The 27,127-nt window shown below is 29.0% G+C and overlaps 3 protein-coding genes across 3 annotated transcripts in view; 1 reads left to right on the top strand and 2 right to left on the bottom strand.

Annotated features, from left to right (window-relative positions):
- Positions 1 to 2,602: 2,602 nt before the first annotated feature.
- LOC113375323 (protein TRI1-like) lies at positions 2,603 to 3,337 on the bottom strand. Its single transcript, XM_026615258.1, has 2 exons — positions 3,245 to 3,337; positions 2,603 to 2,863 (listed from the first exon to the last, which is right to left on the bottom strand). The coding sequence occupies exons 1-2, from the start codon at positions 3,335 to 3,337 to the stop codon at positions 2,603 to 2,605; spliced, it is 354 nt and encodes a 117-aa protein (XP_026471043.1).
- Positions 3,338 to 7,863: 4,526 nt separating this feature from the next.
- The window catches only part of LOC113375319 (leucine-rich repeat and immunoglobulin-like domain-containing nogo receptor-interacting protein 3), a 341,130-nt gene continuing 321,866 nt past the window's right edge, over positions 7,864 to 27,127 (top strand). The window contains exon 1 of the mRNA XM_026615254.1: positions 7,864 to 8,014. The gene's annotated coding sequence lies outside the window, so the exon portion shown is untranslated. The remainder of the gene's footprint in view (positions 8,015 to 27,127) is intronic.
- Positions 10,256 to 10,931, bottom strand: LOC113375322 (protein TRI1-like). The gene is made up of 2 exons (XM_026615257.1): positions 10,839 to 10,931; positions 10,256 to 10,516 (listed from the first exon to the last, which is right to left on the bottom strand). The coding sequence occupies exons 1-2, from the start codon at positions 10,929 to 10,931 to the stop codon at positions 10,256 to 10,258; spliced, it is 354 nt and encodes a 117-aa protein (XP_026471042.1).

Here is a 27,127-nt window from a genome sequence, read left to right as displayed (position 1 = left end):
AAATGTGCAGAACGACTTGAATCAAAAAATATTTTCTAATTCGTTCTAAAAAAATAGTTAATAATTCGTTTTATTTATCGAAATTGTTTTTGTCGTTTTGAGCTTACTAAACTTCTAGGATTGGATTATGAATTATATATATACCCAAAAATATAATTTGTATGATGAAAAATCATTCGGTTCGGAGTCGATCGCGAGGCGTTTTTGCAAAAGGCACATCTTGCAGTTCCGGAAGTATGGAGCGCAAAGAGTGAAAAAACGGTTATGCAGTTTTTGAGAGAACTGATCATCCGATTAAACTAATTCAAAGAACATTTTGCTTGAATAGGCGGTGTGCAAAAATGCTTTTACAGAAAATTTCGTAATTTTGAAAATTTTCAAAAAAAAAATCAAAAGTTTCAAAGTTTCAAATTCAACTCATCTTATTCTGATCTTCTTTAATTTTAACCTTTTTCTTACTTTGTTCTTACTTCTAATTTTATTCAAATTCACAAATCAACAATTCTAATTATCATTAGGTTATATTTACTCTCAAATTAATTATTTTTAAATTCTACTTTTCTTCTATTACTATGCAATTTCTAATCAACAATTCAAGTTATATTGACCATTTTCACATTTTTTATGTAAATGCCAAGAATCTGTCCAAGGACAGTTGGCATCGTAGTTAATACGAGTACCACATATTCGTCTTCAGAAGAAGAAATATTGGCAAAAAGTTTAGTGCACCAGTTTCTTTGGAAATCACTCTGCTATAGAAACAAATAGACGATTTGTCGGTCTATAAATTATAGTATGTTGTTCAGTTCCCACTTAGATGTGATACTAATTAGAAATAGATAAATCAACCATTACGTACATCCTAATGTACAAAGTCAAAATTTTAAAAAAAGATGTTATTTCACATCACATCACTTCACAATATTACTATTAAAATAAACGAAAGTTATTTGATTATAGAAGTAATTTTTTATAACATGATTAATTTTGCTTTTAACGTGATGCTGATTTAATCCTCTATCCTCGCCGCCACTGGCTTCAAAGTTTTATTTTCTTTAATATTATCCTCGTGCATTTATTATTATCAACGGTTGTTATTAGTGCGGACCGCGTGCTAATACGTCGTTACGTGGGTGAGAAGTTATTTTTTATTCGCGTGTTATGTTCTGCTTTTTTTTTGGAATTCGCAGACTAACGCGGTAAAAATATCTTGAGAGCTCAACGAGCCCGTATGATGATATGTAATGTCATCGAATTATTTATGCGCATCCTTTATTGGAAATAGCTCTGTAGGGGTATCATAAGTCATTACAAATTTTGCGAGCGTTATGCGAACGCGGATCGATTATGTGAATTCACATCGAGAGCTGTATTGCGGAAAAGAACAATTTCGTTATTTTATTTATGGTTTAGTAGGTTTATAAGGTCGGAGATATAATGCTGTATTTGATAATAATAATGGACAAATCGACATAATATATTCTATTTCTATCCTTGTTTGGCTGGGACCGTGTCAGATTTCCATCTTGTGTCAAGGGTTTTTATAAAAGCAATATTTGTCCCGAATTTAGATCTTTTGTTCTGGATCGTCCTGGTTTTTAGAAAGTTATAAGCTTAAATTGAATCTTTGCAATTACTTGATAATAAAATTATGTACAATTATTTGTTAAATTAAGGTGGCCATACGTCCCGGATTGGCCGGGACAGTCCAGATTTTAAGCCTTGCGTCCCGGTTTTTTTTAAAAGCAATATTTGTCCCGGTTTTAGGTGTTTTGTCCCGGATTGTCCCGGATTTTTAAAAACGTTTTAATTACCAATATATTTTTAAATATATTTCAACTCAAAAAATGTGCATATAAGTTTTTAGCTCACCAACACCCTTGACCCCCCTCCACCCCGCTTTCACACACATTCTAATCCGTTACGGATTTCATGCAAAAAATATGGTCACCTTAGTTAAATACCTAATAATGATATATTATGTTACAAGACCATGAATGAGAAAATTTTGTACGTAAAATATCATAGGTCAGTTAAAATAGCCTTAATAATTTCGAACTTTTATTTTAAATTTTACAAACTCTTTGACTACCTGCAAAAAGTGCATTTTTTTTTCAAGTAAATTAAAATTTCATACAAGGCTCAAAAGCGAGCAATTTACTAGTATCACATATTGGAACCAGAACTACTGATCAATTCACATTAAAACTAGTTATAAGCAACATATTGCCTTAAGACAATTTGCATGAACTTCCTGATAGTTATACATAATCAAATTAAATAATAATTGAGACACAGCTATTTAGGAAAAATGTCCAACTATTTATTTCGAAAATAAAATTTTTGCTTTCACTAGAAAATAATCAATACGATTACCAATAGATGTATACATGTTCATACTTATATGTAATTGTATAAAAGAAATTAATTTATTTAGAACATTTTATTTCTAAAGCGGTATTTTATTTAAGTGTGTGATATTTCACGAACTGGTTGCAATTTGTAGTCCCGATAATCGGGAAGGTGTGTAACTGAAGGCTGAATAAACGAGTTTTTACTATATTTTACTATATAAGGACACAATAACTATTATTGGTTTTATCTAGTCCAGAAAATGGGAGTTCAAATACTTCATGATGGTGAAGCCTTTAAGGCGCACCATCCCGGTCACGCTCTCAAATTCTTCGTCACAGTCGATGTAGGCAGGGTCTTCCGGATCCTGGAGTTTTCTTTCCTTGATTTGAATCCATATTAATTTGATTACGTTGTACCGTGTCTCGGGTTCATTACTACCAATTAATTTGGCTAATTCGGGGGATAGTCTATACCTCTTATGAATCCCAGAATTTCTAGGTGCACGCTTCTGCAAAAATAACAATAATATAAATAATAATAATATGAATTATAATACATATATATATATATATATATATATATATATGTATGACAACCCGATTTTTGTTATGAATTTTCCATATTACTTACTTATTACTTTTCAATGCTTCTATAAAGACTATTTTTTACTAAAAATATTTTGCTATCTATAACTTCAAGTTAAAACCTTGTAAGTAGTAACTGAAATCTATATTTATTTTTCAATATATTTCATTGATTTCATTTTAAATTACGAAGTCTTTGCAAATGCCTACCATACTACATTCATATATTTGATTTTATGATGTAGTTTTAGTTGTATTGATACATCTTTTTTTATTAGTATATATTAATTTTATTTTCCAATTACTTTTTTCGCCTCATTATTCAGAACTTCTGACAGGGTAGTCGAACTGTTTGTTCTGGATTTTGCCTCCCTTCTCGTATGCCTCCTGGACCCCATGGTGCTGAACTGCGTTTCAATTACTATAATTTCCAATTATCATAACTCGAACTGAAAATTTGAAATAATGCGAAATTTTATTATTTTAAATTAATTTTAATAAATGTTTTAATCATATAACTAATGTTTTATAACAAAACAATGTAAGAGCAAAATTACATTAGAAGACTAATATCGGATAAATTTACAAATATATTAGAAAAATCTTATAACTTAAACGCATATAATTAAAAAATATATCCATATCAGGTTGTAATAAAGAAACTCAAATCCACCAAATATATTAACTAAATTATATCATAAGACAAATTAAATGACAATGCAATATTATATGTAGTATACAAATAAATTAAAATCAAATATATAATAATAATAATATAGACAAATATACATAAATAATTTTTCAAATAAAAACAATTTTGTAGCAGATATGTGACATTTGTCATTGGCATAAAATTGAAAATTTAAAAAAAATTGAAAAATCAAAATTAAATTACAAAAAATATTAGGTAATAATACAACATATGTTTAATTAATTCATTTTACTTACATTTTTATTGTTTCTTGCTCTTACTGAAGTTTATAAAAAAATAAAATTTAAAACATTTTTCACCAAAATTTTATATAGTGCATTTGTTATTGTGCTCGCAGCATACTACTATAATTTAAAATTTAAACAAGAAAAAAATTATAATCAAAGTGTTTAGTACGTCATGGAAACAACTGAATTTATAAAATCCAGTGAGCCAAATCTTTTTGGGAAAATTGTCAAACGACTTCAAAAAGTTATTAACTACGATTGCTAATTTACTTATGCACAAACATATGCCGAAATGAGTGAAGGCAAATATAATATACATAAGTAGTGTAAATATTTCGAAATTTTTAAATAAACTTAACATTTTTTGAAAAATTTTAATTTTCTTTAACGTTCCGTAGGGTAAGTATAGATAAGTTATAGTAGTGCTGAAATCAAAAATGAATTTTTTTGCATATTTTCACGTTTCACAAGCTTCTGAACATTTTGGCATACTTTAGAAAAAATGGATATATGTAAGTCAGTAGTATGTGTTTTGTACAGATACAGGTTTTCGTCGACGTTTTTGGGAGCATCTCTTAACCGATTTGAATGATCTTCATTCAGTAAATATTTGATTCCTGTTTATAAGGAGATGTACTGATAAGTTTTTCGGCAAAGACAGATTCAGCCGTTTCGGAAATCCTGAGCAAAAAGTGCAGAAAATAGGAATTCGGCCCTTGCGATGGCACATCCGATTAGATTGATTCAAAATGCATTCAATTTGCATTGACAGACGTGTGCTAGTTAGTTTTTGAGCAAACGGAGCATCCGATTCGAATGATTCAAAAAACATTTTGCTTGTGTTGACAGTATGAAGGAACGATTCTTTTTGGGAAAGCAAATGAAATTATTTTAAAATTAAAGAAAAACAAATTATAAAAAAATATATTGAATACCAAAAATGACTTGGATTTCAATTTTAATGTCAGCTAAATTTCTATTAACTTATATACTTCAAATAAATATTTTTAACCTTGCAATTCAATTTATTTTATTATTAAGAAAATTAGAATTAAGCAAATGGTCTTCAGTCAACTCTAACGTGTATAAATAAAGTTCATTTTTTTTAATAATCAAAGCTATTCAACAAAGAAAAAATCTTGAAGACTTTGAAGACCGCATTAGTTTCAAATTACGTCGTGCTGCGTATTATCTTACATAAATATTAATTTTTACAGACTATCTTAATTTATATCAAATAATTAAATTATTTAATATTTAAACCAATTTGGTCCTACGGTTTACAACTGTGAGGTTGCGGCTAGTAAATCATACATAGCAATACTGTAGAGATTTCAAAACAAAATTTTGAAACAGATCGTGAACGCTTCAAAATATATACCGAATTGGCTAATCCATCGAAACCTTAGTATTTTAACCGTTGAAGAAAAAATTAACCACTTCTGCTCTAAATACAAGACTCGGCTAAATCAACTTCCAAATCAACTGGCGTGTGACCTGCTCAACTTGAAAAAGAAGCTGTAATGAATTATTACATGAATTTACTTAAAATTAGATGCAATAAGAGCAGAAGGTGCTATCAAAAGATAGTTATATCCTTCACACGCCATCATATTGAATTGTCTACAATTATATCTGTATGTATCTTATTGTATTTTTTGCTATAAAAATAAAACAACTAATGGTGTATGGCATCGTTCTTTAAGGCAAATTGCTTGAACTTTTCGTGCCGTAACAATTTGAGGAATATTAAATGTTTTCAAATAGATTATTATAAAATCTGTAATATCGTCTAATATTTATAAGAATTAAATAAACTGAATTACAAAGTTAAACTTAAAATATATAAGTGAGCTTTGGAACTTTAACCAGAATTAGAATTGAAATCTGAATTATTTTCGATATACAAAAAAACTCCAATTTTTCAAAATCTAAATAACTTTTTTTTTCAACATTTAATTACGAAAAAACGATCCCGGCCGATCTCTCAATCAATTCAGAATGACTTGAAATTTGATCTCATTTGATTCAGAATGACTTGAAATGACAACAAAACGTGAAACTAGCACATGAAGTTTCTGGTTATAACTTTTTCTTCGGGAAGTTAATATCAAAAACTAGAAAAGTGCAAGAGATTAAAAAATGTCTTTGAATTTAGCTAATTTTAAAATTTTAAATGATTTAAAATTCAAATAATAAAATTCATAAAATGCATTTATCTTTCTTTAATTTATTCATTTATTTATTTTCAGCAAAACCCAGTTCTGAGAGCAGAGAGGTCTCAAACACATTTCAAAAACAAAGTGAAGAAGTCAATAGAACAAAAAGTCAACTCTACTATCCTGAAAAGTTCACAAAATTCAAATACTTGTTTTAGATATGAATGTTACTTAACGTTATCCATAACAAGTGAATAAAAATCATTAAAAACGAGGACAAAAAATTACCGATAGTTGAATAAACGCAAATGGAACTTGAGGACTTTTTGTGTACCTAAAAAGTGTTTGTGATAACAGTGTTGTGCAAAACTTTGCAATTATACTTGACCTCAAAGACTTGGTCTATAAATAAATCTTTAAAGCAATTGACATTCTACATAACTATTAAATTTAATTCCTGTAGTTCTCATTTTACTATATGTTTGGAATTTCAAGTAAATTCAAATGGAAATTTCCAACAAAATAGTTTCGATCGAAGAAGTTTTCTGGATCGATTAAAAAACTAAATCTATCATACAATGAAAATGAATTATTAGACCACGTTGGTCCTTGCAAGTTTCCATGTGTCGGTTAAAAGATTTAACTAATCAGAATGTCCTTGTGAATCTAACAGGATTCAACCATAAAAGTGGAGATGCCATTAAAAAGACATTATAAACATCCATCAAAGTTTCATTAGTGATGAACAATTTTCTTAAAAAGACAAACATTTGCTTGTGGTCAAATAATTTGCCTGATGTCTCGTAGTGATCGTTTTTTGAGCTATTTCTCAATCCGAGTTTATTTTATCGTTTTTGAGTGTTTGTGTAGTTTTATAAAGGCCTTTATAGTGTTCTAGTGCAGTGATAGTTTTTATTCCCGGTTCCTGGTGCCTGTTACCTGATCTCTTGTTCCTGATCAGCTCTCTTCTGGAAATCACGAGGTAATGCGCCGTTTTTTTTAGCACATATTAATGTTTCATAATATATTTAAAAACTGACATATTTTTCTCTATTCTTCAGACAACAAATTGGTAATCGGGTTGTTCCAGAAGAATCGGTGATTTTAAACGAAGGTTAGTGTATTTTTCTCCTAGGCATGATTTTAAGGGTACGGTCACACGTCTCGTTGTGGATTCACAAAAATAGATTTTTATCAAAATCAATCGATATTTCAAGCTATTTTAGATCATCTTCTTTATTTTTCGATGTTCATCGTTATTTTTCGAGTTCTGTTGACATTCTTATAATTTTATCGATTTTTAATCAAATATCATATTTTTTGACAAATAATTCTAATCTAGTATTTTTACTAATCGGGAAGTTATAACAACTCGTCAATAGGTATAATTTCCAAAACATATCAGTTACAAAAGTTTTTGTGAAAGCTCTTCGGAGACGAACCATTTATTTATTGATTAATTAGTCAATTTATTGGTAACTACGTAGAAATAAACTTACATTTTAGATGATATAAATTATCTTTTTAAAAGATATAATGATGAAATATAAATTATGCTAATTAATTGAAAAGGTATAAATTAAAACACATTAATAAAATGTTTTTGCATAGTTATCAATAAATTGTATTAATAATGAGTGTAAATCGATAACTTTGCCTTATAGATAGGTTGAACTATACACTTGGTTATATTTAGGAATTTTTGAATAATTATAAAATTAACCAATTATATAATCAATAATTATTTACAGTGACCGTATCCTTCATTAATCCACTAATTTCTTACAGCCTAATAAAAAATAGACTCCAAAATAAAAGTGAGTGTAGTAAGTAATAAAATTCGCGTAAATTAATCAATTCTAAAACATAAGTGCTAATTAAATCAGTTTTGCATAACTTCGCGTAAACTAAGTGTGGTGTGTGAAAAACTAGACTGTGCAATTTTGCGAAGAAATACTGACATCTATGCAGTCTGGGGTAAGTACAAGTTTATGTATTAGGTTTTATGTAGTTTTTGTCATTTTTTTCTACTGGCAATACTAAGTCATCAACGTGTGGGCTTTCTTTATTTTAATAAATTACAGAAGCGGATTTAGGGCGAGAATGTCGATATAAAATTTTGAACCCTTTAGGATCGTTCGGAAAAAATAGTAAGTTGATATCTGTAAAAAAGATGATTTACAAAATAAGTGAAATTGACAAATTTGTATCGATTTATTTTAAGTGGTACTTTCAAAACTTTTATAAGTTCTCAAATCAACGGTGAATTTAGGATTGTTAATAAAATATTTTTATAAACATTTTGAATATCGAGGATATGATATGCATATATGTCTCATAATTATTTTTGGCTACCAAATCCTCTGTTTTCGAAACCGCTAGACTTGCTCTTCTAAAAATATAATTAATATAATAGAAGTGAAATGCTCTCAAAAACGAAATTGCCATATTTCGCACGTTTTGCTCTGTATTTTCGGAACGGTTGGACCTACCTTTGCCAAAAATTAATCAGCACGTCGCCCCATCAATAATCAAAACAAAACAAAAAAATTGTATCCGCACACACACACATTATATACACTTTTTCTAATGTATGCCATAATGTTCAAAAACCTTTGAAAAGTAAAAAATACATATAGCTTTCATTTTCGATTTTTTGCGCTTACTTAATTTTTTTAATTCTACCACCTTTGGAATATTCGTAGGAATATCATTCATGATATTTATTTAGAATTTAGACTATAAACTTTATCGTCATTGTAGGTTTTAACGACGCAAAAAATAACATTGAATCAGCAACATTTCTTATTGATTCTTAACGAACGGTTTTTGAATTTTCAAAATCAGTTTGGACGTTTTTGAGAAAACGTTGAAGAAAGGTAAACTAGTGGTGCATGGCATCGTACCTTAAGGCAAACTGCTGTAACTTCCTGTACTGAGAAATAAAATTTTCAAACAAAACTTTAGCATTTTTTGAAAACTTCGAAAAAATTAGACTTATAAAAGTTTTGAAAGAAATTGAATTTTCTGAAAAATTTAATTTTTTTATATTTCAAAACTTTTTGAAAACTTTGAACTTTTATTCAGCGTGGCTGTGTTAAAGAAGAAATATCGAAGCGCATAAGCGCCGCGTCGCAGTAAATGCATAAACATTGGCACGAAACCGACAGAAATGTAAGCAATGCTTATTAATAAACATTTTATAAAATATCTGATAATTTGATGTACATACATCTAACCTTCATTTTTGACAGCCATCTGGGATAGTTTTTTACTTTTTTCATTGAATCTACCTACGAAACCGCTAGACCTGCCTGCCCAAAAATTGCGGATACAAATATTCGTCGACGATTTTGAACACACGGATCAATCGATTTGAATGATGAAAAAAAAATTTGATTTCTATTGATAAGGAGACGTCCTGATTAGTTTTTAGCAAAGGCAGGATATGAGGCAAAAAGTGCTAAAAAATGTAATACAGTTTTGGAGAGAACGCAGCATGAGATTTGTATTATTCACAAAACATTTTACTTGTATTGACAAAACGAAGTACTGATGACATTTTTTGAAAGGCATGTCCAGCGGTTTCGGAGATCCAATAAAAAAAGTAAAAAAAAAACCATTTGATGGACAAAATTGACCATTAAACATATGTGCATCAAATTATCAAATATTTTATAGATATTTTAATAATAACAGATTTTGTTTATATTTCGTTTTTATTTTGTTTCTACATAGCTAACGTATTGCGATTGCTTTGAAAAAATGTTCAAAATTTCCAAAATATTTCAAAGTATAAAAAAAATCTAATTTTTCAAAGGTCAATTTTTTCAAGCTCTAAAAAATTTAATCTTTTCCAAAAATTGTAATTTCAAGCAATTTGCCTTAAGGTACGATGCCACGCACCACTAGTCGTACATTACATTACATACATAATACTAAACTGTAGAAATAAAACATTTATGTATGTATATAGGAATAATCTGTTTGCAATATATATTTGAAAATTAATTTACATTTGATAATATGTTTTAACAATTTGATCTGAAATATTTTGTAAACTTAAGCAAATTCATTGCTGTTATGCTATTATATCACAAATTGGTCCCGATTTGTAATCCGGATAATAGGAAAGCCGTGTAACTGAAGATTGAATAGACGATTTTACTATATTATAAACCAATTTTCGTTGGACACAATAACTATTATTGGTTCTATCTATTCCAAAAAATGAGAATTCAAATACTTCATGATGGTGAAGCCTTTAAGGCGCACCATCCCGGTCACGCTCTCAAATTCTTCGTCACAGTCGATGTAGGCAGGGTCTTCCGGATCCTGGAGTTTTCTTTCCTTGATTTGAATCCATATTAATTTGACTACGTTGTACCGTGTCTCGGGTTCATTACTACCAATTAATTTGGCTAATTCGGGGGATAGTCTATACCTCTTATGAATCCCAGAATTTCTAGGTGCACGCTTCTGCAAAAATAACAATAATATAAATAATAATAATATGAATTATAATACATATATATATATATGTATGACAACCCGATTTTTGTTATGAATTTTTCATATTACTTATTTATTACTTTTCAATGCTTCTATAAACTATTTTTTTAAGTAGTAACTGAAATCTATATTTATTTTTCAATATATTCTTCATTGATTTCATTTTAAATTACGAAGTCTTTGTAAATGCCTACCATACTACATTCATATATTTAATTTTATGATTTAGTTTTAGTTGTATTGATACACCTTTTTTTATTAGTATATATTAATTTTATTTTCCAATTACTTTTTTCGCCTCATTAATCAGAACTTCTGACAGGGTAGTCGAACTGTTTGTTCTGGATTTTGCCTCCCTTCTCGTATGCCTCCTGGACCCCATGGTGCTGAACTGCGTTTCAATTACTATAATTTCCAATTATCATAACTCGAACTGAAAATTTGAAATAATGCAAAATTTTATTATTTTAAATTAATTTTAATAAATGTTTTAATCATATAACTAATGTTTTATAACAAAACAATGTAAGAGCAAAATTACATTAGAAGACTAATATCGGATAAATTTACAAATATATTAGATAAATCTTATAACTTAAACGCATATAAATAAAAAAAAATCCATATCAGGTTGTAATAAAGAAACTCAAATCCACCAAATATATTAACTAAATTATATCATAAGACAAATTAAATGACAATGCAATATTATATGTAGTATACAAATAAATTAAAATCAAATATATAATAATAATAATATAGACAAATATACATAAATAATTTTTCAAATAAAACAATTTTGTAGCAGATATGTGACATTTGTCATTGGCATAAAATTGAAAATTTAAAAAAAATTGAAAAATCAAAATTTTTTTTTTTTTTTTTTTGTTACAATTTATTTTTGTTTAAATTACAAAAAACATTAGGTAATAATACAACATATGTTTTAATAATTATTTTACTTACATTTTTATTGTTTCTTGCTCTTACTGAAGTTTATAAAAAAATAAAATTTAAAACATTTTTCACCAAAATTTTTTATAGTGCATTTTATGGTGCATTTGTGCTCGCAGCATACTACTATAATTTAAAATTTAAACAAGAAAAAAAATATAATCAAAGTGTTTAGTACGTCATGGAAACAACTGAATTTATGAAATCCAGTGAGCCAAATCTTTTTGGGAAAATTGTCAAACGAGTTCAAAAAGTTATTAACTACGATTGCTAATTTACTTATGCACAAACATATGCCGAAATGAGTGAAGGCAAATATAATATACATAAGTAGTGTAAATATTTCGAAATTTTTAAATGAACTTGACTTTTTTTGAAAAGTTTGAAATTTTTTAACGTTTCGTAGGGTAAGTTTAAAAAAGTTATAGTAGTCCTAAAATCGAAAATGAAAATTTTTGCATATTTTCACGTTTCACAAGCTCCTGAACATTTTGGCATACTTTAGGAAAAATAGATATATGTAAGTCAGTACTGTCAGTAGTATGTGTTTTGTGTAGATACAGGTTTTCGTCGACGTTTTCGGGAGCATACCTTAACCGATTTCAATGATATTCAAAAAATATTTGATTCCTATACATGAGGAGATGTACTGATTGGTTTTTCGGCAAAGACAGATTCAGCCCTTGCGATAGGGCATCCGATTCGTAATGCCTTCAATTCGTATTGGAAGACGAGCTAGTTATTTTTTCGGGGACACCCGTTTGGAAGTTACAGAGTGCTAAAAATTACCGTTTTTTGAGAAAACGGAGCATCCGATTTGAATGATTCAAAAAACATTTTGCCTGTGTTGACAGTATGAAGGCAGGATTCTTTTTGGGAAAGCAAATAAAAATATCTTAAAATTAAAGAAAAACAAATTAAAAAAATTTTTTTTTGAAATATCGAAAATGATTTGGATTTTAATTTTAATTTTAGCTAAAATTCTAAGGTTCACTTATATACTTGAAATAGATAATTTTAACCTTGCAATTCAATTTTTTTCATGCTGCATATTATCTTACATAAATATTAATTTTGACAGACTATTTTAATTCATATCAAATAATTAAATTATTTAATGTTTAAACCAAGTTGATCCTGCGGTTTACAACTGTGAGGTTGCGGCTAGTAAATCATACAAAGCAATTCTATAGAGATTTCAGAACAAAATTTTAAAATAGCTCGTGAATGCCCCAAAATATGTACCAAACTGGCTAATACATCGAAACCTTAGTATTTTAACCGTTGAAGAAAAAATTAACCACTTCCAAAAGTCAACTTCCAAATCAACTGGCGCGTGACCTGCTCAACTTAAAAAAGAAGCTGTAATGAATTATTACATGAATTTACCTAAAATTGGATGCTATAATAGCAGAAGGTGCTATCAAAAGATAGTTATATCCTTCACACGCCATTATATTGAATTGTCTACAATTATATCTGAATGTAATTTATTGTATTTTTTGCTATAAAAATAAAACTACTAGTAGTGTATGGCATCGTGCCTTAAGGCAAATTGCAAGAGCTTTCCGTACCGTATCAAATTATTCGAGAAATATTAATTGTTTTTAAATAGATTATTATAAAATCTGTAATATCGTCTAATATTTATAAGAATCAAATAAACTGAATTACAAAGTTAAAATTATTCACTTAAAATATATACGTGAGCTTTAGAACTTTAACCAGAATTAAAATTGAAATCTGAATTATTTTTGATATACAAAAAAATCCATAAGCAATTGTTTCGTCAACACGTGCAGAATTTTTTTGGATTATTCAAATCGGATGCTCATTTTTCTCAAAAACTGCATATTTTTGTACATTTAGCTCGATATCAAATAAGATAAAAAATGAGAATTTCAGATGTTGTTTTTTACAAATATTACATGAAATGTTAGAAATAAAATTGCGCTAATGTAGGCAACTATAGCATCAAAACATTGAGAATCCTTGAATCTATTTAACTTCTCGTAGGGTAATTCATAGTAATCGCAAAAAGATCAAAAACGAAAATTTTATATATCTGTACGTTTCCGAGGTTTCAAAAGTTTCAAAGTTTTAATTTTTAATTAAAGTTTCAGCAATTTGCCTTAGGGCACGATTCAAGTAGTTTTAACAATTCAAGTAGTTTTCATATACTAAATACGTATTTGTACACAGTTTTTTTTTACCAATTCCAATCTTATCAGGAGTTGTATAAAATATCAGTGGATTTTTAATAGGTAAAATTCCTTTTCGTGAAGGGAAACACTCGATATGCAAACAATAGAGTGTAGGTTAGTTAAATTCATATCTTCCTCGGGCTTTTGCACCTCCACTTGTATGCAAAGCGTAGCTCGTTAAGCGAGTCGTTTTTCAGACTTGGTAGAGCTCGTTGAACGGGATAGTAGAGTATTTTTGTTTTGCTATTGTGGGTTGTGGGTAACTGTGAATGGGCACGCGGCTTTTGTTCGTCCGCAAAGCGCGTGTGAGTCACGCTCTCGAGTCCTCGGGCGACACGGCTCGTTCCGTTGAGATCGCTTGGCGGTTTTTATTGTTTAAGTTTCCTTTCAAATAGATCAGACGTAAACGAAGTCCCTTCCTATGCTCATCACTGTCGGTTCCGGGTGTCCGGGTTTACAGCGTCCGGAAATCGCATCAGGCGCGCATCAACAAACTTCCCCCAGAATCGGCTCGTTGTGCGATGTTGTCTATGACAATAACATAGCATTTACTTTCTTGTCTCCCATATATTTTTCTTCCTCCTTGCGTCATGAATATTTTTATGTATTTTCTGTTTATGCGCCTTTTGTGAATCGAAACGGTCCAGAGATCTATCACAGTCTGTTACATCGATTTTGTATAGTAATGGTATTAGGACTAACTCATTTGCTGAATTTGTTATTTTTTCCATTTGGTAAATGGGTTAGGTCACAAAGAAAATACTCGATACGAATTGTGTTCGTAAAGCTTTTATTTGATTCATAAAAAGAATATAGAGCTTTTATCATTTAACTATTTTTAGAAGAGGTTCCATTTATAAATTATAAATAAACATTTGTATTTGTTACACAAGTTTTAGGTAGGTTTCAGTAGAAGATTATTACATATAATTTAACTTTTACAAAAAAAAAGCATAATTAGTGGTACCATGGCATCGTGTCTGACAAATTACTCGAACTTTCCGTACCGTATAGAAATATCCGAGAAATTTTAAATGTTTTCAAATAGATTCTTATGCATACTGTGAATTTCATTATTTGTATTAAGTAGACACAATATAAGAGCTTATAAATTGGTATGAAAGGTAGACTATATATAAGTTTACATAAAATGCAAAATAACAAAAATTATCATCGACTTATCACATTTCGAGAAATTGTATAAACTGAATTGCAAAGATAAAATTATTTCAAGCATGTAAGTGAGTTTTGAAATTTTAGTTGAAATTAAAATTAAAATCCGAATTAACTCACCTTTTTGGAAATTAAGAATTTTTTTTTTTTTGAAATTTTCAATCAAACATTTTTTGCCTTCCCTAAAAACTAATAGTTTCTATACACTGTCATCATGAGCCAAATGTTTTTTGGATCATTCACATCGGATGCTTTGTTCTCTCCAAAACGGCCATCATCTGCACTCTTTTCTCCGAATCTCCGAAACGGCTGGATCTGTCTTTGCCAAAAATTAATCAACATGTCTTCCCATAAGCAGGAATCGAATGTTTTTTGAATAATTCACATCGATTAATTTGTGCGCACGAAATCGTGAACGAAAAATTGTATCCACGCAAAACACACACAACACACATGCATATACACATACACAGATCAATTTTTTTTTAGTTATGCCAAAATGTTCAGAAACCTCTGATCGTAAAGATATGAAAGAAAATTGATTTTCGATTTATGGACAATAAATTGCCATAAATAAAATAAGTCGGAATTTTAATTAGTTTTGCAGAATTAGTTTTCATACGGATTAAGAAGAAAAGAATTACAGGCGGGTAAATGCAAGTAAAATTTATTTTCAAATGGTTTACGTATAATTGTTGTCTGTGTTGCACGTATTCTAAAAATGATCAGCGAAAAATATTAAGTAATACAGTTTAAATAGAATTTTCTACTAATTCTGCCAATTAAACGATTAAAAGATTGAAAAATCAAAACTATTATTGTAAAATACAGAACATACACGAATAAAATATTAGTTTATTGTACACACTCTCAGTAATCTTCATTATTGTAATGGGCGCAAGGTTACAAGGACTACTTCCTAGACTATAATTTATGTCCCGTTATAGTGCGATGTCGCAACAACTTATCAAACAGTAAAAGACAATGCTATGCAATTAGCCACAAGCTTATGATGTTTTAAAATGAAAATTATAATTGCTGACTACATTCTACTAGTGATAAAGCCATTAGCAGACCAAACCCGTTTGTGCAATATGGAAATATGTGTTCATTTTTAGTTGAGTCGAGTGTGCGTTTGTACAGTTATTAAAGTATTACAGTTATTTCATTGATTATAAGATTAATCTATTCAATGTGAAAATAATTCATGTAAATTGGCAACTTTAAAATGACACTATGTAACCTAAGTACTAAAATAATTTTAATTAATATAATTTGTAAATAAAAAAATGAAAATTTTACCGACTAACCGTTATTTTAACTAACTAATCGTTGCTTTTTATGGTGTAGAAAATTCTATTCTAAGTGATCTTTTATTTCCTCAGTTTTTGAAACTTCATATGAAAACTTAAACCTACAGATAGTTTTTAAATGATTGCTATGTAGGATTTAACTAACAGTTCAGTATCGTGTGAATATTCAGTAGTAGATTAATAGCAATAATTTACTATTTAGTATTTTCCACAAATACATAGTTTTTACAAAAACCCTTTATTTTTATATTTTTCAGTTTGTGTTGGACACATTATTTAAAAATTGACGCCTCGCAGTAGTAAGTTGAAACGTATTCGCTCCTTTTTATTTTAAGTTTATTTTATGGATGGTTTTCTCATATTTTCTGGGACAAATTTATTTTTATTTTTAATTATTTTATTAAAGGTTCAAATTGTAGTTTCAAATTTGTTGATTTTGCAAAAGACCATAATTCATATCCTCTTATAAATGATTTATAATTTGAAATTTATCAGGTGATACCTTCTTTTTAAATCTTTCCTAGTTTTCTCTTGACATGATGACGATTTGAGAATTCAGAATTATTATTTTTGGTAACACTTAATCAAACAATTATTACAACTAAAACCGATGCTGTGCCTAACTATGATATATTCTAGCACGCGTAAATAAACTTTTTTTATACTCAAATCTTTGTCTATTATAAGTAAATACAAAAATATATTATTAACAAATTGCTCACCTATCCAATTGATATCAATACAATAATTCAAATTACATAACAAACTATGTTAAGCTGGAATTAACAAATATGTGATATTGAAAATAATGGAAATTTTTTATAAAAAAAAACATATACATATGGTACAAAACCATACTAAGATATGGTGGAATTAAGAACAAAATAAGGGGAAGGATGAGTAAGTTAAATAGTAAGTAATAGATCTTTTCACATGATATTTATGGCAATTAAACAGATAAATTATTGGTTACTTATGAAATTTAGAAGTCTGTAATTATTCCACCAAAATATATCTTCAGTTGTTTTACCAATCATTTTAACATTGATATTGTCACTATAAGTGCACCTTTCTAGTATATAAACATACTCTAAAAGAGGAGTCGATATCAAAACTGGCATTAACGTCTTGGCTGAGCAAGGGAATTACGGGCTGCTGAATAAAATCCGTGTAATAGGAGGTCCGTGTTATTGGAGGAATGTCGCATTTTCAACTCCGCGTAGTATGGGAACCGCATTTCCATGGTACCGTGTTAACGGAGGGTTGTCTATGTAGATATAGGATTAATTCTAAACTTTAGATGTGAACGAGCTATGATTATAAGTTAGCTCAGGGCAGTGTTTGAATTTAACACCCTTGGCGAATATCAAACAATTATATCAAGGCTGCATCAATGGTCGGACTCGATTCCGACAATAACAATGTCAAGCAGTGTAAACCGAATGTTCTATCTTTGTTTCGATTATCCGGTCCCTACGAGATTTCTCTCTAAATTACCAATAAACACATTAATTCATAGTAGATATAATATATAAACTAGCGTTCAAATAAAAAAATAGTATTTTTAATGTTAGAAACAATTATTAAATTAGAGAAACATTAGATTTGAATTAGATTTTGCATAAATATTGGATTCGAATTAGGTTTTAGGAAATTGTTTAACATTTTAATGCTTTGGTAAACTCCGACTATTTTTTAAAAAAAAGGCTATTCGACAAATTAGGAAATTTATATTTTTATTGAAAATAATTCATAAACAAGTGTTGTACTTGAAATAAAATGATAGCATTTCTAATTTTAGCTTTTCAATTTTTACCAACTGGAGAAATATTGATTTGAATTAAATTTTGAATATATTGGATTCGAACTAGATTTTAGAAAGTTTTAAAATATTTTAATGTTTTGGTAAACTCCGACCTTTTCATAGAAAAGATTACTCGACAAATTTGAAATTTATACATATTTTTGAAAATTATACTGCATAAACTAGTATTGTACTTCGAATAAAACAATAGTATTTCCAATTTCCAACTGGTATTCAATTGGAAAAATATTGGATTTGTATTAAATTTTAGAATACTTTAAAACATTTTAGTATTTTGGTGAACTCTGATTTCTTCATAAAAAAAATATTTGACAAACTTTGAAATTCAATTTTTTTTCTTGAAAATGTTTTTTGTTTTTGAAATTTTTTAATTATTATATTCGAATATTTATGGGCTAATTCTCGGATAACATAATTTAATTTATTATGATTTATCTTCGTTTCCTGATGTTGATTCTCAAAGTCTTGGTAGTCATAAAACTGTCAAAGAGTTATATCTTTGTTATTCATACAAACTTTTATTTAAATTTTTAGTAATGTCAACGACTGAAAACCAACCTCCAAATAGCACAAATGTCAAGATAACTTTATTTTGATGTCACGCTTATTTTCTTTGTAAGAACAACGCAGTATCAATTATTTTGAACAACTTAATGTTATCTCTATGTTGCCAAATAATATAAAACCTGTAACCCAGAATAGCTATTCTACTTATAGTAACATCTTGAACAGAGCGCATGGGCCTTGAATAGGGAATTAGACTATCTTTTTTTTAATTCTTAATTTTCATTTTTTATATGTTACTAAGTTGGAATTGTATTTATTGAAAGTTTTTAGTGTGAATCATTTAAGTATTTAGTAAATTCTCATATATTGTTACCAAAAATTATTCAAATTGATTATGATATGATATTCATATGTTAAACATACATTTTTGACACCCATTTTTGCTGTTAAATTTGAAACGGTTGTGACTTTATCCTTTGTGCATTACCAATATTAGTCGATTATTTTATAAATTGACCGAATTAGTCGTTCTTCATAAATTCTAGCATATATACATAAGTGCATGCCTCTGACACACACAATCCATTTTTTATGTTTACGTTATTATTCATTATTTTTTATCTTTTAATATCTTTATTTTCTTATACCTTCTGATTACTCTTCACATTTTACGAAAAGTGGATGAATATGTGTTTCTTGTACCAAAAGATAAGAATAAGAAAAAAGAGTGCGTGTAAGGATCACATGCGATTGAAGTAAAACTTATTTGCTACTGTACAAGATGGCATTTGAGTAAAAATGAATACATCATATAACAATTTTGAATGTTTGTTAGTAATATGGTAACACTCGTGATGCACACATTTATTATTGTCAACCATTATACACATTTATATAATGATAAATTATAAATTATATATTTATTATAGCATTAATAATGTATAATATTTAAAAACAAAAATGTAATTAAAGTCATACTTCAAAAATGTCATGATCGGTTTGTCATTGTAATTAGCATTCAGAAATGAACCTTTATTAGAGAAATGAAGTTATTGCTGATTAATAAATTCTGTAATGTTCGTTCACATAGTGAAATATGTTAAACAACGTTTAAACAAATATTGTTTTCGCAACTTCACTCATCATGTAATTGTGTTTGAAAAACTTCATGTAATTAAAATTAACATGTATTTATTGACCACTTGTATTTTCTTACTTTTCGCTGGCGATATAATCTCAATCTTTGAACAGCTGTAATATGTGCCTTAGCTAAAAAACATTTTCCAATTTAATAACTTCAAAGATTTATAGAAACTACGAATAATATAGAAATAATTTCTAATCAATAAACTTACTAATCATTAATCTTGTTAATAAATATTTTCAATGAACAGGGTAAAATATTCTTCTGATTCAGGCATTTTCCATTAAATCAAGATTTGTACTACGATGTAACTTTAAAGTGTTTATTTATCTATGCCGATTTCCTTGTTGATATCGGTACGCATACAACGTTGATGCCGGTATGCATACAACGACAGATCTCTATTCACATGCACGACAACTAATCACAATCGACCCGTATAGAAATGATTTCATCAGAACGCATTTCCGTTGCATTTGTACGGATTTACACTCTAGTTGCGCCTAAAGAAGATTTACTTCAAAACCATTCTATGGTTTATTGTAGCCAACTTCGTACAATAGTTGTTCTCGGGTGAAACCGCTGAAGATCTCTTCCATAAACATTGTATCACTATATATGAATTGAGATGAAATCTCAATTTAAATTACGATCCTGTCCACTAGCTGATCCTCTGCTAGACGGCGTCGCGTCCCCACATTCGCGTAGAAGTGACGCGTCGACGCCTTCACAGATCGCTGGTTCGCCAAGTGTCGTTTACAAATATTGTTTTCGGTGCCAGCAATTTCGTATCGCGAGAAGTACTCGATGTGGAATCAGCCATACTATACATAAGAATTGGCAATGATTTAACAATGGCTGTAATGAATGCTCGTTTTGTTCCTTTGATTTGACAGCAATTTAATTAAACGCCGTCGCCGCGCAGTCCGGCACATTCTATGGGATTTGAACGAGTCGATCGCGTTAACTAGCATCGCGTGCATGCCCGCTTTATTTAAATACTATCTATCGATCTCGACGCCTTTTTTATTTCTATGTTCGGAAATAGTTTTCTTTAATGAATCCAAAACACTTAAAATGAATAGTAAATCAAGAATTCTTTTTATGATTTTATATAATTAATTTATTTTTAATGAGTTTTGGCACGAGACTAACACTTAATATATAGAAATGTATCTATACGTATATATTTGTTTGTTTAATTTGTTTCAAACAGCTTAAAGTAGTGCATAATTAGGTTGTATTCGATGTTAATTGAATAAGTAATCTAAAACGATGGAAATGTTGACAATTTCTAACTAAAAAGTTGTTCGTAGATGCTTTAAGCTTTAAGCTTTAAGCTTTTTCAAGATAGCCCAGAAAATGTTGAAGTAAAATTTCGCTCTGGACAAAAGATCGTTGCAGCTGCCATAATTGTTTTTGAAAAAGTGAAATGTACTAGCAAAAATTTTTAGATTTTATTTTTTTTCTCGAAATTTTTCAATAATAAAATTATCAAGTATTTTACCGTTTTACAAACTTGATTAAATGCGCCAACTTTTGATTAAACTTGCCAACACACTTCAGTACATTTTTTTAACCGTTTTAGTGCTCGTTTTATTTAAAAGTGCGCTGAAGCGACCCACGTTTTTGAATTTCATGCTGTAAAAAAAATGTTGAACTTTTTACAGAAATTTTGATTTTTGGCCTATATTTTCATAAAATAAACCAACTAGAACAAAATTATGTTGAAAAAAATTATAAATTGAAACATTTTTACAAAGGTTACACATTATTTTTTTTTACTCCAATTTCAGAGGGTAATAATTCTTGGCATTTTCACATATATTACGAAAAAATGTATGGCACTAAAACGGTTAAAAAGGGGGGGGGGGGTCTCTCGAAGTCGATCGATTTTCAAAATTTTAGATTCATAGTTCAACAAGAAGTCCTAATTCTTGAAAATTTGGGCCATATAGCAACTGTGTTATTGTTTTTGACCGTAATCCTAGAAACGTAATCTCGGTTACGGTTCCAAAGTTTAAATGTATATAAAAGTTAAGCACAATAACCGAAAAATAGTCATGATTTTACCAAAGCCTTAAGTTGCACTTTAAAGCTCTCAATTTCCAAACAACGTGAAAAAAATACTTTTTTCTAATTGTTTTAAGTTAAGATTAATAATATCACTCCGTTTCAACTTGACGTCAAGTATATATATATATATATATATATATATATATATATAATTATATATATATATAAATATATATATATATATATATATATATATATATATATATATATATATATAATTGTAAATCTTGTTAAAGATTTAAAGAATATGAATTTCATTTAAAACTTGCAAATTGTAATATACATAAACCAAACATATTCAGAACATTTATTCTGGATGAAGAAGTTTTGTAGAATAAATTGCATAAATATTCAGTAATTCAAAAGGATCACGGGCCAATACAAGTCTATAATTTTAGATGGAAATGTATTGGTATTATCAAGTATGCTCTCTCATTTTGGAACGACTGTTGTACATGCACGAACACACAGATATATATATATATATATATATATATATATATATATATCTTTAAAATTGAATAATAATACTTATATGAATTATTTTTAATATTATAGTATTTTAATAATTATTTATTAAACTGATTATTTATTATTTTCAATTTATAGTTATCGAGTTTGTTTTATTATATATGTCATTAGCATAATCAACTAAAGGTAATTGCGTATGTAATTATATTAATGAGTGCAACTACAAAATATACATATCATGCATAGTTAAACTTTTAACAAATTGTTAAATATTTGCCTTCAGCGATGGAGGTAATTTTTGTATATTAAAACACAACACAAGTTTTATAAATTTATTACAGAATATAGATATTATTATACAAAACTTCATTAAAGATTATTATAAGGTTATGTGTTCCTTTGGAGTCCAGAGAGAGAGTGTGATCTTGTCATAAACATAGAGGTCCTGTGTCTAGCCGGAAATATAGAGTCCATAGAATGTAGAGAGGAACTCGAGAGATGTAGATTCCATAGAAAAATAAATTTGGTAGTATGCACATAGAGGCATAAATGTGACGGTAAATAGATAAGAGTGTCGGCTCATAACAAAATATATTACTTCATCCTCTGATGCCTAATTTTAAATTGAATTACGGTGACGACGAAATTAAAACCGGTAAGTTAAATTATAATTTGCATAAAAAAGGATTCAATCAAATTCGCTAATCTAAATAATAGATGTGTTAATTAATAGGGAAAAATCGTAAAACTCGCAATCGGTTCTCGTTCTCTCTATAGCCGTTACGTATCCGCTGACATCTGATTGGAGCCCATCGGCTGGCGGCGCGGATCCATTATTACAGAACTGTTGCCGCATTATTTCATTAGCTATGCATTTATTAATGTTAATACAGACAGATACAGCAAAAGCATCGCGCAAATCTAATTACGGACTATCATTTTGTATTCATTTATTTCGAAACCGAATATTTTTTATCGGTTATTGTGTATGGATTATTCGAACGGATAATACGCTGCGCGCCGGGAAGCGGAGCGAGGCGGGCGAGTGATTTGCCCGAATGGAAATTGCGGTTGATTCGCCTGAACGATTCGCGGTGCGGTCGTTAATGTTATTTATATTTATCGCGCGCACTGTCGATATGTGAATTACCTCGATGATTTAACGATGTACCGCAGAAAACTTATGTCGGCAAATCATACAGCAACAGATAATAATTGGGATTTGAAAGCTATCGAGATATTAAGATGTAACACCACTTTGAGAACTTATTTTCTGCACGTTTGTTTGAAGCTTTTGTTACATGCGGAGAAAACGCTTTTGATATAACCACACATACACACATATATTCAAATATATAAGGTAGGGCGGGGCAAAAAGGTCCAATATAAAGAGCAATTATATTTTGAAAACCAAACCAATTATATTACAACAAATAACGCATATCAGACAAACAACTATCTGACTATGTTTACCATAGAATCATCATTTAAAAAAATGTATCTTTTTTCTTTAAGTGGCGTTCATTTTTTACGTAAGCTTTAAAGAAGGGAGGGGGGTTAGACAAAAAATTACTAAATATCACGTGAGGAAGAGGAGGGTCTAGCAAGATATCACGTGTATTTACTTTTTATCTCAATTAAAAAAAACACCAAATTTAAATATATAAATAGTGGGACGCATGGCATCGTGCCTTAAGACAAATTGCTGGAAATTCCCGTATCAAAAATTATTTTTTTTAACAAGTTTAAATTTTTTTTAAACTTTAAAAAATTAGGTTTTTGGAGAAATTTTAAATTTTCGAAAAAAAAACTTTTTGAAAAAAAGTTTTCTTCGTTTTGAAATATTTTGGAAATTTTGACTGCTTTAGCTGCATAGAGACGAAATATCGAAGCGCATAAGCGCCGCGTCACCGTCTTACGAACAAACGATGTTACGAAACCCATATTTTTGGATAATTGAAATCGGTTGAATCGTGTTTTCGACGAAAATTTGTATCCGCACATACACACATACATCCATTTTTTCTAATTGTAAGGTATGCCAAAATGTTCAGAAACCTCTGAAACGTAAAGATATATAAAAATTTTCATTTTCGATGCTTTTGCGATTACTATAACTTACCCTACGGGAAGTTAAAAATTCAAAAAATTTACGAATTTTTTTCTAGGTATTAAAGATGCATGTAACATTTGGTGAGGGAGCTGAGCTAATTTTAAATATCACTTAAGTATAACTAAAAGGAAGGGGAGGATCTAAAAATCCTGAGAAATTGCTCACGTGATTATAATGGACAGCCCCTTATAATACCTAAACTAAATTCAAACCATGTAAATTTAGTACATTAATAAAATTATATGATGGTCTCGTGAACCAAAAAAACTAAAAAAAAATCTTTTGTTACGGATTTTCTAACATTGCCGTTTGTCTCCTGATAACGGCGTTGTAAGAATCAAGGTAATTGCTGGTTATACATATTTTTCCCTCTACTTTCAAATATTGTTGTTAAAAATGGCTAACCTCTCTTGTTTTTTAGATATTGGCGGTGTACCTTTCTACCTGCGGACCTTTAAGCCCCGCTCTACCCATAAAAAACATAAAATATTGTATTAGCTAATCTACCAACTAATATACTTTTAAAATCAGTGAACAAGTTCAATTATTTTTTTCAACCTACATCAAGATAATGCAAAGTCACCTGAAAAGATTTAATACCTCATCTCGAATGTTCTCACACAGTTCTCTGCTTAGAAATGTGTATGGAACGTACAAAGATGTGATAACATGAATGCCGACAAACATACCAAACACAGCCCCAGACTGTAATGAGAATTCGTACTAATAATCTAGTCCGTTGCACTATTCAAACTAAACATGTAGGTGTACTGGAGAGATATATTCCTAATGCACTATTGGCGAGGGCTCCTTCTGATATCAATGGCGAATCTGATGACGCCGAACTCATTAGAGTTATTAACATGCATAGGTGTTTAATGAAGGTTCGGATTCGGCATTAATAGAGCACCTTGATGTATGTAATTGAATTTGTTTATGTATACATTGTTTGTGTATACATTGCTCTCAACAGCAAATCAAAACTAATGAAGTAATCCATTGTCCTTTATTACTATTATTTCAATAGTAATTATAGCTAATCTCAGAATCCTGTGAGCTTTATGTGATCCATTTATACTACCTAGATTATAGGAAGCAACCCAATGATTGTTCTTTCTCTTCGTCGTGAAATTTTTACTTACAATTAGTTTTAAATATGATGCACTATATAGTACCAATGCCTCGAAGCGTACTTGAAAACATTTTACTCTATGTTTTCAGTGAAAAGGTATATAAGTACTGCTTGATATCAGGTTTTAAATGGAAACCTTATAGTTGCACATCCGAGTCTCTTACTGCTTTTACTACGTCTTAGTTTACCTTAACCACTAGCCTTAGGGTAGATTGAAGTAACTTTCCGATTGGTAAATAAATGCTAAATAAAATGAAATTAAACAAGTACATACTTCAAATTCCCAATTATAACAGTAAAAATTTTAAACACTTTGCAGAAAAAAGCATAAATGTAATTACATACTTAAAAAATTTAAGAGATATTATTGGTCTATTGCTAATATTATTTTACGACCAAATGTAAAAATCCAAATTATCGCGAGTATCTTTTAACACATTAGAAATGATTGTTAAATGAATAAGCTTTCTACGCGAACACATTATGTTTGTTTTTTTAATATGAGATATGATGTGTTTACAATATGAGATGGTGTGTTTATAGTAATGGGAAAGATTATTCACAAAACGAGATGATAAAGGTTCTAGAAGATTATTATGTCTTTTATTATTGGATCTTTGACAACTCATAAAGTTTCGAGAGACTCAAAAGTTTATTTTATGTTGAGTTTTAAAATTTATTTTTAATGAAATTTTAGGAAGTTTTGAAATGACATATTTTTGTGCTTTTGGTCATTTTAAAACCATTGATTGTTCTGAAATGCTAATAAAATTTTATGTTTTGGATAAATTTTAAATGTATTCAACTATTTTTTTAAGTTTCACGAAAAACCAAACAAATATGACGCTAAATAGAGTAGAGCGGGGCTTAAAAGCCCACGAATAATATGGTCCACCACTAATATCCCAAAAATAAGTGAATTTGGAATTGTTTAACAACAATATTTGAAAGTAGAGGGTAAATATGAACTAGCTATTGCATTATATTAAGTACTGCCGCTATCAGAAGAAAATCGGTCATGTTTGAAAATCTATAACAAAAGTAATTTCTTTTGTTGTTAGTTTTTTTGGTTGTAAGCACTGTTCTTTAGTTTTTGAACTCTTAATATACTTTATGAAATGCATTGTTAATTGTAACTTAGATTCAATAGATGTTTTTATATTATAACCTCTATAATAGCTTACCCTGGCAAATACGTTAACGATAAAAATAGTAAATAAAAATGTAAATTCAATAAAAAAAGCAATTTTCCAAGAAATAAATTAACAGTTTTTTCAACTCTGCTGAAGAATATTAAAATACCAGATCAAGGTTATATACAGTGTTATATTTGTAAAAAAATTTTGCTCATAAAATTTATATTTTGCATAGGTTGAATATTGTAGTTATTATTTCGTACAATCCCTCAAAATTATAAATAAGACATTGCATTTGGTTGGACCTCGCCTATGGGGCAAAAAGGGACAGATGACAAGTTTTAGAAAACTAGTGAAGAATTGACTGGGAATTTTACTGAACATAGATAGTACTGTAGTTGTTTGTTTGATACGTGTTATGTATTGTGATTTAATAAGTCAAATTGGACCCTAGTGCCCCTACCTAATTTAATATTCTATAAAATAATTAATTTTGTTAATTTTTTTTAAATTTTGTGATCGATTTGATG

The sequence above is a fragment of the Ctenocephalides felis genome, unplaced genomic scaffold (genome assembly GCF_003426905.1).
Source record: "Ctenocephalides felis isolate EL2017-DRISC unplaced genomic scaffold, ASM342690v1 CF-g0.4_SCAFFOLD_01886, whole genome shotgun sequence".
Taxonomy (NCBI): domain Eukaryota; kingdom Metazoa; phylum Arthropoda; class Insecta; order Siphonaptera; family Pulicidae; genus Ctenocephalides; species Ctenocephalides felis.
This window is presented reverse-complemented; position numbering and strand designations above follow the sequence as displayed.

Bases quoted from the DNA above. Each gene is read 5' to 3' on its own strand.
- LOC113375322 (XM_026615257.1), bottom strand. From the start codon at position 10,931: ATGGGGTCCAGGAGGCATACGAGAAGGGAGGCAAAATCCAGAACAAAC. The intron at 10,517-10,838 runs GTAATTGGAAAA...TTATTTTTGCAG, and splicing joins TGATTAATGAGGCGAAAAAA to AAGCGTGCACCTAGAAATTC.
- LOC113375323 (XM_026615258.1), bottom strand. From the start codon at position 3,337: ATGGGGTCCAGGAGGCATACGAGAAGGGAGGCAAAATCCAGAACAAAC. The intron at 2,864-3,244 runs GTAATTGGAAAA...TTATTTTTGCAG, and splicing joins TGAATAATGAGGCGAAAAAA to AAGCGTGCACCTAGAAATTC.